Source organism: Aquarana catesbeiana, linkage group LG05, assembly GCF_042186555.1.
Source record: "Aquarana catesbeiana isolate 2022-GZ linkage group LG05, ASM4218655v1, whole genome shotgun sequence".
Lineage (NCBI taxonomy): Eukaryota > Metazoa > Chordata > Amphibia > Anura > Ranidae > Aquarana > Aquarana catesbeiana.
This window is the reverse complement of record NC_133328.1, coordinates 108,298,798-108,318,002: the sequence shown is the minus strand read 5'-3', so window position 1 is coordinate 108,318,002 and position 19,205 is coordinate 108,298,798. Positions and strand designations below refer to the sequence as shown.

Sequence of the window (19,205 nt, the reverse complement as noted above, 5' to 3'; positions counted from 1 at the left end):
ACCAGTGCATGCCTCACCTGCCTGCTGCCGTCAGTACCGCCTGCTTCAGTCTGCCACCCACCAGCTGCCCGCCTGCTCACCAGCTTGTTGGAGCCATCTGAAGACTTCACCTGCTCTGCTGCTAGCAAGACTTACAGGCACTCGTGCCACTCTGCACTCCTGTGCCTTCTGTCTACACTATCAGGGGCCCCCGAGTCAGAGGTGTAAGAGAGGCCTTCCTCATCGTATCAGGCTCTGCTACCAGGTACGTGATAGCTGCACTCATTGTGGCCATACTGCCGCTGGCTTGCCCACCAATCTCTGGCTGTGCTGGATGGATGTTCACACTGCTGCATGTCCTGCTAGGCTCCACTCATTTATTATCCATCTGATGCCTGCATTCCCTGCCTCAGCTCCTGTATGCTAGTAATCAAGATTTTTGAAGATAAGTGTGGTGTGTTTAATTAATTGATATCTTTGCAGTTTAACTAACTCCTGAACCTTGCACTCTGTACAATGCATCCTGAACCATGCACTCTGTACAACGCACTTCTGAACCTTGCACCCTGTACAAAACGCACTCCTGAACCTTGCACCTTGTACGTAACGCATTCCTGAACTTGCACTATGTATGAAACGCACTCTTGAATCCTTCCAAACTTAGCGTAATACACTCTTCCAGGGTTTGTGCAAAACCATTTTTTACTGAATCTTTTCATTCTTTTTTTTTTTTTTAACCACTTGCTTACTGGGCACTTAAACCCCCTTCCTGCCTAGGCCAATTTTCAACTTTCAGCGCTCTCACTCTTTGAATGACAATTGCGCAGACATACAATGCTGTACCCAAATGAAATTTTTTTCCTGGCCAGCAATGTATAAACATTTTTTTCCACACAAATAGAGCTTTTTTTTGTTGGTTTTTAATCACTGGGGTTTTTTTTATCTTTGCTAAAAAACAAAAAATTACCGAAAATTTTGAAAAAAAAAAAAACTGTTTCAAAGTTTGTTATAAAATTTTGAAAACAGGTAATTTTTCACCTTCATTGATATGCGCTGATAGACTGCACTTATGGGCACTGATAGGCTGTACTGATAGGCACTGATAAGGTGGCACTGATAGGTGGCACTGAAAGGCAATTGGTAGGTGGCACTGATAGAAGGCACTGATAGATGGCACTGATGGGCACTGGTATGTGACACTGATAGGCAGCACTGATGGGCACCGGTTGGCAGCACTGATAGGTGGCACTGGTGGGCATTGATAGGTGGCACTGGTAGGCGGCACTGATATGCACCTGTAGGTGGCACTGGTGGGCACTGGCAGGTGGCACTGGTGGGCACTGCATAGCAGAAGTGCCTCTCCCTGTTCGGGACTGATGTCCCTCTGTCAGAAGCCAGTGGTCGGCTATTTTTTTTCCTCGTGCTTTCAGCGGGAGGGGAAAAAAAAGCCAATTACTGATCTTCTGTTTACATCACGTGATCAGCTGTCATTGGCTGACAGCTGATCACATGGTAAGGGGCCGGGATCAGCCAATGTCTCATTGACTCGGTGTTCACAGAGCGCACCATGCGCGCCTCGCAGGGGGCACTTCAGCCAGCTCATGCACGGTAAGACGTCTGTTGATGCTCTCCCGGCAATTAAGGCCCGCGCTGTAGCTGTCATGCGGCTATAGCGCGGGCGGGAAGTGGTTAAAAGATTGTACTGGGGTTTGTGTCCTTGAGACTCCAGCTTGTGGCACAGCATTTAAAGCTTTTTTATAAGTAAGCACATTTTTCTTTTTTAAAGAGGAACTGCAGTCTGCTCACATAATTTGTAACAAAAACATCTTTGCCATTTTAAAGCTTCCTTCAACCACTTTGCATAATTTTTTATATATACTGTGATTCTGTGCTTGCCAAATATGCTGCAGAAATCTCCCTCCACTAAGTTTGGCTGCATCCATTTTAACTGTGGGCAGCTGAAGCTGCTGCCTGTTCACTTCCTGGATTTACACAGTCACACAGGGGCACACCTCCAGCTCTACAGCACAGCAGCTCTCATTGGCCCTCTTATGACTCATCCCCCCCTCCCTTCCTGGCAAACTAGAGAGAGAGCTATGCATGATGTCATAAGCCTAGGCTTTTTACCAGACAAGAAACAGGAAGTGGGCTGTATACGGTATTTACTGGCAGGAAAAAAATGTTTTGCTATCCAAAGTTAAAACAACAAGGGCAGAAGATTTAATAGATGGAAAGATGAAAAAAAAATGACGGAAGGTCCGCTTTAAGTACGTCCCTTCAGCCCCTCCCACTCTTAAGCATTTAGCCATACCCAATTTGCCACGCTACGCATGCTGCAGGTCACTTCCTCCCTCAAGTGTCCCTCATTTTGAAGTTTAAAAGTTGGGAGGTATGTATAACTTAATGGTTTTGTATTTGCAGTTGTTACTGTGTCATTAATTATAATCTTTTGCTCTACTAGGCCATTCTTTTCACACAAGAATCACTTTCAGCGAATGTAGCACAGTAGAGCCTCTTCAGGATTATTCCTCATTTCAGGATAGTGGACAGAACCATACAAAGTATTTCTTAATTCTGATTATGCATCTCTAGACCACCTGGTGTATAACACAGATAGGGATGAGCTTCGAGTTGGAGTCAAACTCATGTTCGACTCGAACATTGGCTGTTCGCCGAACAGCGAACAATTTGGGGTGTTCGCAGCAAATTCGAAAGCCGCGGAACACCCTTTAAAAGTCTATGGGAGAAATCAAAAGTACTAATTTTAAAGGCTTATATGCAAGTTATTGTCATAAAAAGTGTTTGGGGACCTGGCTGTTTTTTCGGGAGCAGTGATTTTAATAATGCTTAAAGTGAAACAATAAAAGTGGTCCGACAATACACATAAAAGTTCATTGATAAAAACGGCATGGGACTTCCCCACAGGGGAACCCCGAACCAAATTTAAAGAAAAGAATGGAGTAGGGTCCCCCCCCTAAATCTATACCAGACCCTTCAGGTCTGGTATGGATTTTAAGGGGAACCCCGCGCCAAAGTTTAAAAAAAAATGGTGTGGGGTCCCCCCAAAAATCCATACCAGACCCTTATCCGAGCACCCAACCTGGCAGGCCGCAGGAAAAGAGGGGGGGACGAGAGAGCGCCCCCCCCCTGAACCGTACCAGGCCACATGCCCTCAACATTGGGAAGGTGCTTTGGGGTAGCCCCCCATAACACCATGTCCCCATGTTGATGGGGACAAGGGCCTCATCCCCACAACCCTTGCCTGGTGGTTGTGGGGGTCTGCGGGCGGGGCTTATCAGAATCTGGAAGCCCCCTTTAACAAGGAGACCCCCAGATTCCGGCCCTCCCCCCTGTGTGAAATGGTAAGGGCCTACCATTTCACAAAAAAACTGTCAAAAATGTTAAAAATGACAAGAGACAGTTTTTGACAATTCCTTTATCTAAATGCTTCTTCTTCTATCTTATTTCTTCTATCTTCTATCTTCCTTCGGTTTCTTCCTCCATCTTCTTCTTCTTCTGGTTCTTCTGGTTCTTCCTCCGGTGTTCTCGTCCTGCATCTTCATCCGCGGCGTCTTCTTCCCTTCTTCTCCTCGGGCCGCTCTGTATCCATGATGGCATGGAGGGAGGCTCCCGCTGTGTGATGCTTCTCCTCTTCTGACGGTTCTTAAATAACGGGGGGCGGGGTCACCCGGTGACCCCACCCCCTCTGACGCACGGATACTTGACGGAACTTCCCTGTGGCATTCTCCGTGACGTCAGAAGTTATGTAACCCCGCCCCCCCCTCTGACATCACAGGGAATGCCACAAGGAAGTCCCCGTCAAGTCCCCGTGCGTCAGAGGGGGGCGGGGTCACCGGGTGCCCCCCCCCGTTATTTAAGAACCGTCAGAAGAGGAGAAGCGTCACACAGTGGGAGCCTCCCTCCATGCCATCATGGATGCAGAGCGGCCCGTGGAGAAGAAGGCAAGAAGATGCCGTGGATGAAGATGCAGGATGAGAACACTGGAGGAAGAACCAGAAGAAGAAGAAGCTGGAGGAAGAAACCGAAGGAAGATAGAAGATAGAAGAAATAAGAAGCATTTAAATAAAAGAATTGTCAAAAACTGTCTCTTGTCATTTTTAACATTTTTGACACTTTTTTTGTAAAATGGTAGGGGTACTTTTGTACCCCCTTACCATTTCACACAGGGGGAAGGGCTGGGATCTGGGGGTCCCCTTGTTAAAGGGGGCTTCCAGCTTTCGATAAGCCCCCGCCCGCAGACCCCCACAACCACCGGGCAAGGGTTGTGGGGATGAGGCCCTTGTCCCCATCAATATGGGGGCAAGGTGTTTTGGGGGGCTACCCCAAAGCACCCTCCCAATGTTGAGGGCATGTGGCCTGGTACGGTTCAGGAGGGGGGGCGCTCTCTCGTCCCCCCTCTTTTCCTGTGGCCTGCCAGGTTGCGTGCTTGGATAAGGGTCTGGCATGGATTTTTTGGGGGGAACCCACGGCATTTTTTTTATTAATTTTGGCACAGAGTTCCCCTTAAAATCCATACCAGACCTGAAGGGTCTGGTATGGATTTTGAGGGGGACCCCATGCCATTTTTTTTTTTCAATTTTGGCCGGGGTTCTCCTTAATATCCATACCAGACCTGAAGGGCCTGGTATGGAATTTAGGGGGACCCCCCACGTCATTTTTTAATTTTGGTTTGGGGTTCCCCTGTGGGGAATTCCCATGCCGTTTTTATCAATGAACTTTTATGTGTATTGTCGGACCGGCAATTCATTATAGCTGCGAGTAGTTTTAAATGACTTTTTTTTCCTTTGAAATGTCATTTTGCTGTCAGACTGTTCTAAACACGGGAAACATGCGCCCCTTTACAGGCATACTATAGACACCCCCCAGGTACGAAATTTAAAGGAATATTACACTTTTATTGTTTCACTTTAAGCATTATTAAAATCACTGCTCCCGAAAAAACGGCCGTTTTTAAATCTTTTTTTTGCATTGATCCATGTCCCCTGGGGCAGGACCCAGGTCCCCAAACACTTTTTATGACAATAACTTGCATATTAGCCTTTAAAATTAGCACTTTTGATTATTCATGTTCGCGTCCCATAGACTTTAACGGTGTTCGCGTGTTCGAACTAATTTTTTGCCTATTCGCATGTTCTGGTGTGAACCGAACAGGGGGGTGTTTGGTTCATCCCTAAACACAGATAAAGCAATTCCAAACCACATGCAGCTGTTTTAGACTCGTTGGCCATCATTAGTGCAGTGTATGGAAACAACAGCTTCAACAATTGAAAGTACTTTCCTTGTTTTATGTTGATTGCTATTTATATTGAAACTTTTTAAATAACAAAAAAAAATGTTTTATTACACATTAGGGCTTCATGTTTGGAAGATCAGGTGAAGTTTTAACTATGCGGCTGAGACACATGGCATTTAAAGCAATGTTAAGGCAGGTTAGTAAGCTTGTATTCATCTGTATGTGTGTATATCATTGCAAAAAAATAGTTCTCCAATCTATGACATTTTATTTGTAAAACAGGATATTGCATGGTTTGATGATAAGAAAAATAACACTGGAGCTCTTACAACCAGACTTTCTACGGAGGCTTCACAAATCCAGACCGTAACTATTATTATTATTTGTTCTGCTATTTGCAAAGGGGTTGATTTACTAAAGACAAATAGGCAGTTCACTTTGCATGGGAAGGTGCCCCAGAACTTAGTGAATGAGGTGAAGTTCTTCCATCATCCAACCATGTGCAAACAAAAATGCTGTTTTTTTTTTTTTTATTTCTTTGCACATGATTGGGTATTCTTTGCAAAGTGAAACTTCACCTCATTCATTATGCTCTGGGACGAATTTCCTTGCAAATTTTCCTTGGCCTCATTTACAATATTGCATTATAAACATTAGACGTGAGGCATCGTATATTACTTGCGATGTGGTTCTGAATTGCACCCCAACACACCATAGCACAGCAGTGCTATGCAAGGCAAAACAGTAATGCCCCGTACACACGATCGGACATTCCGACAACAAAATCCATGGATTTTTTTCCTGACGGATGTTGGCTCAAACTTGTCTTGAATACCCACAGTCACACAAAGTTGGTTGGAAATTCTGAACGTCAAGAACGCGGTGACGTTCAACACGTACGACTAGCTGAGAAAAATGAAGTTCAAAAGGCCAGGGCGGCTCTTCTGCTTGATTCCGAGCATGCATGGAATTTTGTGCGTCGGAATTGTGCACACACAATCGGAATTTCCAACAGCAGATTTTGTTGTCGGAAAATTTGAGATCCAGATCTCAAATTTTGTGTGACAGAAATTCCTATGGAAAATGTGTGATGGAGCCTACACACGGTCCCATTGAACATTTTCCGTAGGAAAATCCGACCGTGTGTACAGGGCATAACATACATTGTCAAAAAGGGTGCAGGTCCAATTTCTGAGCTGCTGAGGTGCATTTTCTTTCATTTTGAATTGGCTGCCCAAGGCAACGCACATAAACGTGAGAAATTGGGCATGCTTTATCCCACCATACGTCATTGGTTAGGTGTGAACCTAACTGTAAACTGCTTGGTTGATGGACAGATTTATGTATCTGTTCAGTAACAGACATCACATTTGTTTAAAGGCTTGTTCACTTCATAGCACATGGATAAGAGTGAGCATAATGCATACGCTGGCATATATTTTAAAAAATGCATTGCGCTGCTATGCCTTTTTTTTAACACATGTTGTGCTGCCTTTTCTATTTTTTTTTTACTTATGTTCTGCACCCATGCAAACATGCAACATGTCTAATTTTTGTGGCGCACAGCCAATCAGCACTTTGTTGTGAACTGCATTCATAGTTTTGAAAATACACTATATTGTCAAAAGTATTGGGACACCCGCCTTTACATGCGCATGAACTTTAATGGCATCCCAGTCTTAAGCCCCGTACACACGATCGGATTTTCTGAGGGGAATTGTGTGATGACAGGCTGTTGGTGGAAAATCCGACAGTTTGTACACTCCATCGGACAATTGTTGTCAGATTTTCCTCAGACAAATGTTAGATGGCAGGCTTTAAAATTTGGACAAATGTCTGTTGTCGGATTTTCCGAACGTGTGTACACAAGTCCGTCGGACAAAAGTCCAAAGTACAAACATGCATGCTCTGAAGCAAGGATGAGCCAGAAGCTGTCGGTCTTGTGAACTATCGCTCGTAATGGAGAATTAACATTCGTGATGCGGCAAATTATGAAATCTCGAAATGCAGTGCACATTCTCTTCTTTAATGGGATAATAATGAAGCTGCTTTGCTGGTGATACTGATGGAGTTATTGCAAACAAACTTTCAAATGCTTTTTTTTCTAGTGATATCAAGAATATTATGCTTGTTGTTTTTTTTTTTTTTGGTGCAAGTTACCACAACACCATTATCCCGTAGTTTTTAAGATCACAGATACTACTATATTGGTGTCCCTTGTCAATTTTATCATTGTATTTTTTAAAATGTAACTGCCTACTCCCAAACTGTCATTTGAAGTAAAACAGATAGCCAAGTAATGTTCTCCACAATTTTTTATTGTGCATTAATAAAAGAAAACAAATAAAAATAGACATGCTATCTGCCAATAGAAGTTAACCAAAAAGTGCATTCTATGCATCCAAAAATATACCAAATCAAATTATTATTCAACCAAAAAAATTAAATAAAAGCCTCATACATGTGTCCTGCTTCTTAATATAGGGGTCAACAATGCCAAGAATTGGTGAAAGCAGGGGTCCATCATCCAGAGATAATTCCAAAAAAACATCTGGATTATTCTCCTGGAGCTCCCGCAGCAAAGGCATATGACATAATTGGTCATGATTAATAAAGCAACCAATTTTTGGTCCAAGAAATCCTCCTCCTCCTCCTGGACCTGGACTGGACTTGGGTCAAAGCAATAACTCCAAGGTCAATAATAAATAACACGTTATCTCCTCCGATTCCGCAACATGGCTGGTTGACGAACAGCCGTTCAGAAATGAAAAGCACGAAATGAAAAGCGCAAAATGAAAAGCGCGAATCAACACTCACCAAATTCTACTAACACGAAATTAGCAGAAGGAGCCCAAAGGGTGGCGCTAAAGAGCTGAAAACCCACATAGTACGTCACTACATTGGTGTTTGTTGGCCGACAGTTGTGTGCAGTTTGTATGCAAGACAAGTTTGGGGCCAACGCCCTTCGTGCAAAGGTCCAAGGTTTTGTTTGTGGAAAATCTGATCGTGTGTACAAAGCTTTAGTCTGTAGGATTCAATATTGCGTTGGCCCACCCTTTGCAGCTATAACATCTTCAACACTTCTAGGAAGGTTACATAAAGCCATGGATAAGTAGGGTTTGGGGTGGAGGAACATGACTGGCCTGTAACGAGTTCTAACCTCAACCTGACAGAACACCTTTGGGATGAATTAGAGCAGAGACTGCGAGCCAAGCCTTCTCCTCCAACATCAGTACCTGACTTCACAAATGCGCTTCTGGAAGAATGGTTAAACATTCCCATAGACACACTCCTAAACTTTGTGGACAGCCTTCCCAGAACAGTTGAAGCTGTTATAGCTGCAAAGGGTGGGCCAACTCAATATTGAACCCTATAGAAGAAGCCATGATGCCATTAAAGTTCATGTGTGCGTAAAAGCAGGCATCCCAATACTTTTGACAATGCTATCATTGTCTCAGAGTTGTGGCAATAGTGTCAGTTTTCATGCATTTCTTGCGTTATTTATTGAGTTTCTATATTTTTCTGTTTATTCATTCTTGACCAAGGCAACAGGATCCAGGCTTGGCTTAGTTGCACAGAATTTGGGCAGTATGGGTCTGTCCATCATACTTGCTTTTATTTTTGGTTGGGAGATGTCTCTGCTGATCATGGCATTGACTCCCATTCTTGTGACCACTGGACTACTGGAGACCAGGGCTCTGACTGGCTTTGCAAATCGAGATAAAAAGGAACTTCAACAGGCTGGGAAGGTACAATTTTTTGTTTTTCATGATAACTGTTTCATAGCTTTACATTTTTATACTTCTTTACAGTATATACACACACATACACACAGTACTGTCCAAAAGTTTTAGGCAGGTGGGAAACAATTCTGCTTTCAGAAATAGAAGTGTTAATAGTTTATTTTATCAATTAACAAAATGGAAAGTAAATGAACAAAAGAGAAATCCAAATCAAATCAATATTTGGTGGGATGACCCTTTACCTTGAAAACAGCATAATTTCTTCTAGGGACACACAGTTTTTGAAGGAACTCGGCAGGTATTTTGTTCCAAACATCTTGCAGAATTAACCACAGATCTTCTGTGGATGTAGGCTGCCTCAAATCCTTCTGTCTCTTCATGTAATCCCAGACAGACTTGATGAAGTTGAGATCAAGGCTCTGTGGGCACCAAACCATCACTTTCATGACTCCTTGTTCTTTACGCTGTAGATAGTTCTTAATGACATTGGCTGTGTGTTTGGGGTCATTATCCTGCTGCAGAATACATTTGGGGCCAATCACATGCCTCCCTTATGATATGAAATGATGGATAAGTATGCATGTAATTCTCAGCAGTGAGGGCACAATATATCGGGCAGCGTTCAGGACCGTAGACCCAGGGGTCAGACGAGGAAACTTAATGCAGCAGATGAAAGACACATCATGCTTACTTCCCTTTGACATCTGAAGGTGTCCAGCAGTGCCCTGTGATTAGACATTAGAGAAATCAGGAGCTAAGGGGAGCCTTCCTCTGCTCTGTAAAGCTGCTGTGTCTGAGGTCAGAAGAAGTTGTAGTGGTTGGTTACCACTAGTTACTAACATCTATCAAATCACCCTGCTGCCAGACCCCCATCTATCACCTCTGAGACAATAAGTCATTTGAGTTATTTGCATAGTTTTGTTGCGTTTATTGCGGGATACAACTTGGTTAAGGTAAAGGAAGTTATGTGATGCCCATAGCACTTATTGTATTGTCATCACATGAGTAAGACATTGATTAGCAGCTTTAGCATCGAAATGATGCACCTCTAACATTCACAGTCTATTTCCTCTGCATGTCTCCTCTGCACTCACTCCTGCAGATTATCACTTCTTGTATAAGTCCTCTACTGCAAAACTGTTAGATTCCTGTTGCTTCACTTCCAGTAAGACAAGAAGGGATCACTCTGAATAACCCCAGCTTGCTGGCTGTACTTTGTTACTCTAGTAAAGTCTCTAAATGGTGTGGCTTTAGCAAATCAATAAGCCAGAGGCATGCAATACCTCTCCCCGGTGGCTCAGTGAATTTGGTAGCTACACAGTCTCTTGGGAGGTATTATCAGAGTGCTTTACCAGTCCAGAGATACTCGGTACCTCTCCCCGACGGTGTAGCACATGGTAATAAGCGGTCTACTGTTCCCAGCCTGTCCATAACTGCAAACGCTGCATTCCCCGGCCACAGCATTCTGCACTACTCTCAACAATTCTAATTTTGCTTCTTGCACACTGACCTTCTCCAAAGGGCAAGCTCTGTGTTCCCCGGTCACAGAACTTTATTCTACTCTCCTCAGTCCTACTGTTGCTTCTCCTTCACCGATCTTCTCCTGTGTGCAAGTCCTGTGTTCCCCGGTCACAGCAGCTTGACACCAACTCCATGGTGAAGATCTTTATCCAGGAACACATCCTAGCAGCTCCTCCATCCCTCCTCCGCACTCGCTATAACTTCATTCTTCTTTTTCCTTCTCCTTTAGAACTCTTCCCTGGCAGCATGTGACCTCAGCTTATATGGGAGGCCTGCCCCCTGCCAACACCAAATGGTAATTGGTCAGAGCTCCTCACATGAGCTGCCTGCCACTCAAACCTCAGGTCCAACCTCTGTTCCAGAACAATCTTCCTGAAAGCAGGGGAGGCATTCTGAGTCAGAGCACAGATGGTCACACCCACCACTACACTAATCACTCCCAGTCCCAAATAAAAACAACTAGGCCAAGCCTAAAACACAGGCCTGGCTAAATTTGCCTACACTGAAAGCTTTAAACCCAGAAAATCCTATTCTAGCACCTACCTAAAGGTAGAGGGTGCTACAAAGTCAATAACTGTAGAGCACATGGCACTGCAGTACAGTGCAAAAGATACAAGTGCTCAGTGCAAGTGACAACCCTGCACTACACCACTTGGGGGAAGCTTGTTTTCCAGGGACAGACTCCTTTTAATAGGGACTGTTACTGGCAATTAGGGACGAATGGTAACCATATTCTGCATCTGGTACTTGTGTGTTTTATAATAAAAATGTATACTAATGGCATAATGCATTCAGTCCTCATTTTATTTTGTTATTTTCATTATAAATAAACCAACAGATTGCAACTGAAGCTGTGGATAATATTCGAACTGTTGTATCATTAACAAGGGAGACAACATTTGAGAAGAATTATACTGAAAGCTTACAGAAACCATTCAAGTTAGTATTCATATTTTTTGCAATAAACAAAATGTAATACTATTAAATAAGGACTCCAGGAAATATCTCTGGAAAGGACAGCGAGAGGTGAGTGTAGTGTGCTAAGTACATTTACCTCTGTGTTGTCCTTTCTATGTTATGGCTTTCCTAAAACTGTGACAGGAGCGCAGACAAAGGTGAAAGTACATGAACCAGATGACTAGAACTCTTGGAAAGGACAGAACAGAAGTAAGCATATTTAACATATTAAAATAAAAAACATACAAAAAGGAGGCCCACCACCTCTATATATATAAGCTTCAATATAGTAGAAAACACTAGTAGAAATTTCACAAGGGGGTCGGTCGATGCACTGGCTTGTAGTGTCCTCCTAGCAACTGAGCCAAAGAATAGAAAACTCCTAAAGTGAACTTTTAAGGCACAAGTATTCTGAGAGAGAGTATTATAATAAAGAAGTATTATTTATTTAAGCGCATCATATAAAAAAGTTATACATATTGAACATGGAATGTATATGCATCTGTAGCATTGTCACCATACATAACACATAACAGATATGATCCTCTTGAACTCAACGCATTTCGGAGTATAGAAATCTCCTTCTTCAGGGTTATGTAGAAGAGGAAAAATAAATCTATAACATAATTGTAAAAAAGGCAAGTATAACACAGCAATAACTTTCAAAAATACAGTATTATTGTTACAGTTCAATAGTATACAAAAGTTTACTTTTAAGGTACACTCACGTGTGTTAGGGTGATATAGCAGATGAACATTCCATCAATTGGCAATTAAAAACATAAAAAGAAACGTGTTCTGTAGTTTTCTGCCCCAATATCTTGATCATAAAAGATGGTATTAGTGCTACACAACATATGTTGCTCAGAAAATGAGCACTCTCAAATTCCTTCGTGTTCCCCACAGAGATTGGTCAGAGGTGTCCTGCAAGTGAGAACAGAATAGTTCTAGGGTATAGTGTGAACTATATATAGAATTGCTAGCGTATCATAATCCTGAAAATATACATCAATATGTATGTACATTCATACATATATCCTAGATATAGTTATACCTGATTATTTCAGTTGAAACAAAAGCCAAGGCCGAGAGGTTCATAAGTGTGAGAATAAACTGGAAAAACAATATATATATATAACAATCTGTTAGTTCAATCGTTGTTTGGAGGTATACATATCAGCTAGCTATGTGTTGGTAAATAGCTAATTGGGCTATATGGCGCGAATTGCTGCATTATATCCAAAGTGTGGTCAGCAGTGTAGTGATTATGCATGATTGAAAGCATCATGCTTAATTTGAAAGGATGAATTGTTTAATTAAATGTTTATATGGTCAGGTAATACAAATAAATATAGAGCTCCATAATGTCCAAAAATCACCGCTACTGCTGTGTGAACAATGCATATATGAGTCAATTAAATCTCCACATGCATTGTCCACAGCTAGTAATGGGATTTACATCCCATTTTACAATATACATATTTTTGGTAAAAAAAAAAAAAAAAATCGCAATAAACGTATATTGATTGGTTTGCGCAAAAGTTATAGCTTCTACAAAATAGGGGATAGTTTTATGGCATTTTTGTTATTTTTTTTAAATAAGTAATGGTGGCGATCTGTGATTTTTATCGTAACTGCGACATTATGGTGGACAGATCAGACACTTTTGACACTATTTTGGGACCATTGTCATTCATACAGCAATCAGTGCTATAAAAATGCACTGCTTACTGTGTAAATGACACTGGCAGGGAAGGGGTTAACCACTAGGGGGAGATGAAGGGGTTAAGTGTGTCCTAGGGAGTGATTCTAACTGCAGAGGGGGCTGAGCTACAAGTGGCACGACAGTGATCACTGCTCCCGATGACAGGGAGCAGTAGATCTCTGTCCTGTCATAAGGCAGAACGGGGAAATGCCTTGTTTACATAAGCATGTCCCCGTTCTGCCTCTCTGTGAGACGATCGCGGGCACCCAGCAGACATCGAGTCCGCGGGACCCGCGGGTGCTCTCACAGTGCACGCGGTGGGGGTTCAAATTCAAAGGGACATACAGGTACGCCCATTTGCGCAGCCGTGCCATATTGCCAACGTAAATGTACATGCGGTGGTGGGCAAGCGGTTAAATAGCTCAACCTAGTTGTAATTCTGAAACTGGCCTGTGGTACCAGTGACACCTACTGGCAATAGTGAGAAATGCACAACTCAGTTAAGTTTAGAGCAGAACCAAATCAACTATACAATCAAATCTGAGCTGTTTACAGCTCAGCCAAAAACTACATTTACACTATAGCCCCAATTTTAGGAACAGGGGGCTACATTAGGGTCAACTTTTTCTTCTTTTTTTTGCAGGCTAGCTAGCTAGTAGGTGTCCTGAGAAATTTTTGTCTGTTTGTGTTGTGCATTGCCCTTTCATGTGCACCTTACTGCAAAGGCTAGTTAAAAATTGGGGTGGTTGCCATCTTTTTCTATGGCTTATTCCCTGGATTCGGGCTGGGGACACATTGGATCAGCTCTTGCTGGGCATCCCTGTGCCTTTAAGGAGGAGTGGGTTCCATTCAGTCAAACCTGCCTTTAATGTATCCACTGCTATATGGGCTCCAACTTGGAGACTCTCAAAAATAAAGAGTTAGGATTGCAGTATACCGAGGAGTCTTGATGTTGACACTGCGGCTTCCACATATATTTGCAAAGGTGTAGAACTAAAACCTTTGCTTTTAATTGCAATATGTTTTTATTAGAATTTTACAAGATAATGACAAAAGAATAATAAGACAGTCATGTACATTACCATCAATAGTACTTTCATGTTGAGTACATATAAGGTAGAGATAATTACATTCTTATAATTCACAACAACATCTGTAGTCTCATAATAAAACTGCTATTCAGAAGGTACCTCTCCTCTCCTCCAACACCCCTTATGGGAACTAACTGTGTCTGAGAGAGAGAGAAGCCCCCTCGAACCGCACCTTGCATATTTTATTTGTTTATTTTGGCCACAGATACTGGTTATATACCAATGACGATCGAATAATGCATGACATAAAGGAAAGATTATAAAGATATATTAACTAAAGTAAACCAACAATAACTTAGTATGTCCTTTAATCAGCCTGTGTAGAAAGATTTATCATAACTATTACCTTGTAGTATTTCCATTTAATTTTTTCCAAAGCATCTGAGACCCATATTTTGTGGGTACCATGATAACCAAGGATCCCACAGTTTAGATATTTTGCTCTGGTTTCCGAGACTCCAAGCGAATTGTATTTCATACATCCTATGCGTGTTTATTAGTTGAAGAGTTTCTGCTATGGGAGGTGGGCTGGTGTCTTTCCAACGGCGTACTATGGTGAGTCTAGCTGCGATGAGTAGGTGGGATACTAGTAACCTAAGAGATGCTGGAATAGAATCAATTTCCAATGAAAGAAGTGCCATACCTGGGGAATATACAGCTTTTATACCTGTGATTTGTTCTATTATTTGAAATATAAGCACCCAGAACCTCTGAATACGTGGACATGACCACAACACATGTAGTAGCGATCCTATTTTCCCACACTTCCTCCAGCACTCTGGAGAAGCTTCTGGTACAAATTTGGAAACACGGTAAGGGGTGAGATACCACCGTAATAGAAATTTGTGATGCAGTTCCCATAAGTTGGCACTTCTAGTGGATGCGTATGTGACCTTAAGTGCTTTTTTCCATTGGTTTTCAGTATAGTTCTTCTTAAAGTCCCTTTCCCATGCTTCTATGTTAGTGGTTTTACTAAAAGAGTGTTTATTCTGTAGAAATTTATAGAATAATGCTGTACCCTTGAGTTTTGTACTTTTATGTGTAAGAAAGGTGACAATTTGCCAGGGAAGGTGAATGATAAGTTCATTACTCTTTTTATCTAGAAAGTGGGATATTTGAATATATTTATAATAGTCAGAAGGTGGGATATCATATTCAATCTGTAATGTTCTGAATGTTTTTAATGTGGGTCCTACAAAAAGGTCTTCTAGGATCAGTTCACCTCTAGAGCTCCAGTTAGATAATGATAAGTCTGGTATTATGAATTCTAGAGCCGTGATTGGGAATTTTAGAGGAATTTGAGGTCCTTTAAGGGTTATATGTTTGAGGAGATATTGCCAGGCTTCGATAGAAGCTTGGATAGTTGGAGAACTTACAAGTGAAGTAGATGCGTGATGTGTATTAGTTATCAGGTAATTATACAGGTTCCCTCCTTTGATTTGAAACTTTTCTAATTCTGTCCACAAAGAAATATTGTGGTAAGGGAACCAACCTTTCACCTGTGCCAAAATGGTGGCCGCTTGGTAGTCTTTAATTATTGTGTGACCTATCCCCCCCGCGTGTTTGGATTTAGTAATCTTATCGAATGCACATCTTGCTTTTTTCCCCAAACCACAGGTATCTATCTATTTCAGATTGTGCTTGTTGGAAGAAAGATTTAGGTACTGGTATGGGTAGGGTTCTGAATAAATATAAGAACTGTGGTAGAACCTGCATTTTGAAAGCAGCCAGACGCCCAGTCCAGGAAAGTTCAAATCTTTTTAGTTTGTCTAGTTTGGGTCTCAGAGACTTTAAAAATGGAATATAATTTTCTTTAACTAGTTCGTGGGTGTAAGTGTAATACCTAGATATGATATGCCTTTCTCTTTCCACATGTATGGAAATTTGTGTCTGATATTTTGTTTCATCTTGTCAGATAAGCCTAACCCCAAAAGATATGACTTGTTTTCATTAACTTTGTAACACGATATTGCATTAAATAATTGTAGGGTTTGGTGGACCGAAGCCAGGGAAGACAATACGTCAGTAAGTATCAGGATGACATCATCCGTGAATAGGTGGATGGTATGCATTCTATTTCCTATTGTGATCCCTTTAATTTGGGGGTGTTGGCGAATATAAGTTGCCAGTGGTTCCATCAACATGTTAAAAATTAAGGGGGATAAAGGGCAACCTTGGCGGGTGCCATTAGTAATACTAAACAGGGTAGATAATGTTCCGGATACGTATACTTGTGCTGATGGTTTTGTGTACAGAGCCATAATAGCCCGGTGCATCTGGCCATGGAAACCGACTTTGTTTAAAACTTGCTCTAAGTACGTCCAATGAATCCTATCGAACGCCTTCTCTGCATCCAAAGCGAGGAGCAGAGTAGGCGTTTCATTCTTGTTAGCTAGATGGATGAGGTTGATCAGGCGTCTGGTCGCATCCGCTGTTTGACGACCTAAGGTAAAGCCAGATTGATCTGGGTGAATCAATAAAGGAAGGATATTTACTAATCTACTAGCTATTAATTTAGCGTAGATTTTCAGGTCGTTATTGAGTAACGATATCGGGCGGAAATTCTGAGGGGTATCAGGGTCTTTCCCCAGCTTCGGTAATGCCACAATCATTGCCCCCAACATTTCAGGTGGAAAAGAGGAGGAGGAAGCAGCTTGGTTAAATATTTCAGTAAGTCTGGGGGTTAGAATGTCCCTGAACATCTGAAAGTATTCACTCGTGAAACCATCTGGTCCAGGAGATTTATTACTGGGGAGTGAGTCAATCGCTATTGATATCTCTTGTGTCGTGAATGGAGAATTCAGTGCTGTGTTTTGAGTGTCAGTGAGTTGGGGAAGTTGGATTTTGTTAAGAAATTCAGAAATTGCGTGGGATTGTGGTTGAATCGTGTTTGGATCTGTTTTCAGGTTATAAAGAAAACCATAGTAAGTGCTGAATGCATCCGCTATAGCTTGAGGATGGTATAATTTAGTGTGGGTTTCAGGATGTATAATGTAGGGAAGTTTAGTTTTGTGTCTATGTCCTCGTAGTCTGTCTGCTAATAATTTCCCTGCTTTATTACCATTTGCGTAATACGTCATTTTCAACCTCCTAGAGGATTTTTCAAAATCCTCCAGTAGTATCATTCGGAGTTCCAGTCTTAATTTGGTCAGTTTGTCTGATAAGTCAGGAGAGAAATTTGCTTTGTTCTGTGATTCTAGTGTGCGGATTTGTCCAGAGACATCTAATATAGGCTGCTCCCTCATCCTCTTAGCCCTAGCTCCAAGTTTAATAAGAAGACCTCTCATAAATGCTTTGTGTGTGTTCCATGTCACAAAGGGATCAGTGAGTTTGCATTAAGTTCAAAAAATTCGACCAGATCTTTTTGTAATATTGTTTTGGAAGGATCATCTCGGAACAACCGCGGGTTGGATCTCCAGATAAGTGGAGTTAATTATAGAAGTGTCATCCACCAGCAGCGATACCGAAGCATGATCTGACCAAGTGATACTATTAATTGTAGAGGATTTGATTTTGGTTAATAACCTTTTGTCTATCAAAAAAAGATCAAGTCGAGTATAAATTTTGTGACTGGCTGAAAAAAAAGAGAAGTCTTTTTCTGTAGCATGAAGACATCTCCATGCATCGTATATGTCGTAGTTCCTCAGCAGCGGTTGTAATGTTTGAGTTTTCTTGTTGGTTAGTGAGCTAGAGTCCATTGTGGGGTCCGGTGGCAGATTAAAATCCCCGCACAAGAGTAGACAACCTTTTTGCAAACGTGAGACCTGTCTCATGAGCCTATGAAGAAAGCGGGTCTGATGTATGTTTGGCGCATATACATTCACCACCATGTAAGTGGTATTGTTGATATCACAGATTAAGATGTGGTATCTGCCCTGCACATATTTTACTTCCGAATGAAGGCTAAATGCTACTGTGTCTTTGATTGCCGTAAGTACCCCTTTCTTTTTTGCGTCTGCGCTTGCAGAAAAAACATATGGGAATTTGGGGTGAGAGCAGTTAGGTTGGGCTTGTTTTTTGAAGTGCGTCTCTTGTACGCAAATGACATCAGCTTTATGTTGGATGGCTGCTTTCCACATGGATCTGCGTTTCGCTGGATGGTTAAGGCCTCTGGCATTTATTGTTAGAAAAGTAGTGGTCATAGTGTAAAGTCAAATTTAAGCGTGTTGGATAACATGTTTTGGTAACACTTACATGTAGTGCTGAGTTCATCAACGTTGCTCCATATACGATGGGGAGATGATCCCTTGCGATTGTGGGGTTTCTGAGGTTCTGCTTTATCAAGTAGTTGAATACAGGGGGTCCCCGACCTACGAACATCCGACTTACGAACGACCCCAACTTACGAACGGGGCCCGAGTGACGTCACCGCGGCCTTGTCCGGCCTAGTGAAGCCTCCAGGATCCCCGGTCTTTCCTACGAGCGCTGCCCCGCGGAGGTGCACCACGGCCGGCCTGCCTGGACACAGCATCTATCCATCTCCCTGCTGTGCCATCAGGTGAGCAGCCTGTAACAGCCTGTGAGCAGTACTGTAATATGCTTAATATGCAGTGTACTGTACCTGTTCCTCCTGTCCCTGTCGCCATGTAAAGAGTGAGAGGGGAGAGCTGTGCTCCTCCCCTCTCAGCTCTGACAGAAAATCTAGCAGTGCTAGGAGGTGACAGGGTCAATAAAGGGAACCTGTCACCTCCAATTGCTATCACACAGGGAATTGTTTTCTCCTGTGTGATAGCAATAAAGTTAACTGAAAAAAAATTTATAAAAAAATAAAAAAAATAAGAAATACAGTATTAATTAAATTAAAAAAAAAATAACAAAGTAATTAAAAAAAGTAAAGAATAATTAAAATAAAAAAAAATTATACTGTCTGTATCCTCATTAGATGGATTTAATCTCACTTCCTGACTCTGAGACTGGATTTGTACTTAAAAAAGGTACTGTTCCGACTTACAAAC

General features: G+C 42.0%; 1 protein-coding gene across 4 annotated transcripts in view; it reads left to right on the top strand.

The window, feature by feature from the left end:
- Window positions 1-19,205, top strand: part of LOC141144399 (ATP-binding cassette sub-family B member 5-like) — a 307,989-nt gene that overhangs the window by 227,427 nt on the left and 61,357 nt on the right. For all 4 annotated transcript variants that reach the window (XM_073630051.1, XM_073630050.1, XM_073630049.1 and 1 more), the window contains exons 19-22: window positions 5,352-5,429; window positions 5,516-5,599; window positions 8,779-8,982; window positions 11,336-11,436. In XM_073630051.1, the coding sequence (XP_073486152.1) occupies window positions 5,352-5,429; window positions 5,516-5,599; window positions 8,779-8,982; window positions 11,336-11,436 (467 nt within the window). The remainder of the gene's footprint in view (window positions 1-5,351; window positions 5,430-5,515; window positions 5,600-8,778; window positions 8,983-11,335; window positions 11,437-19,205) is intronic.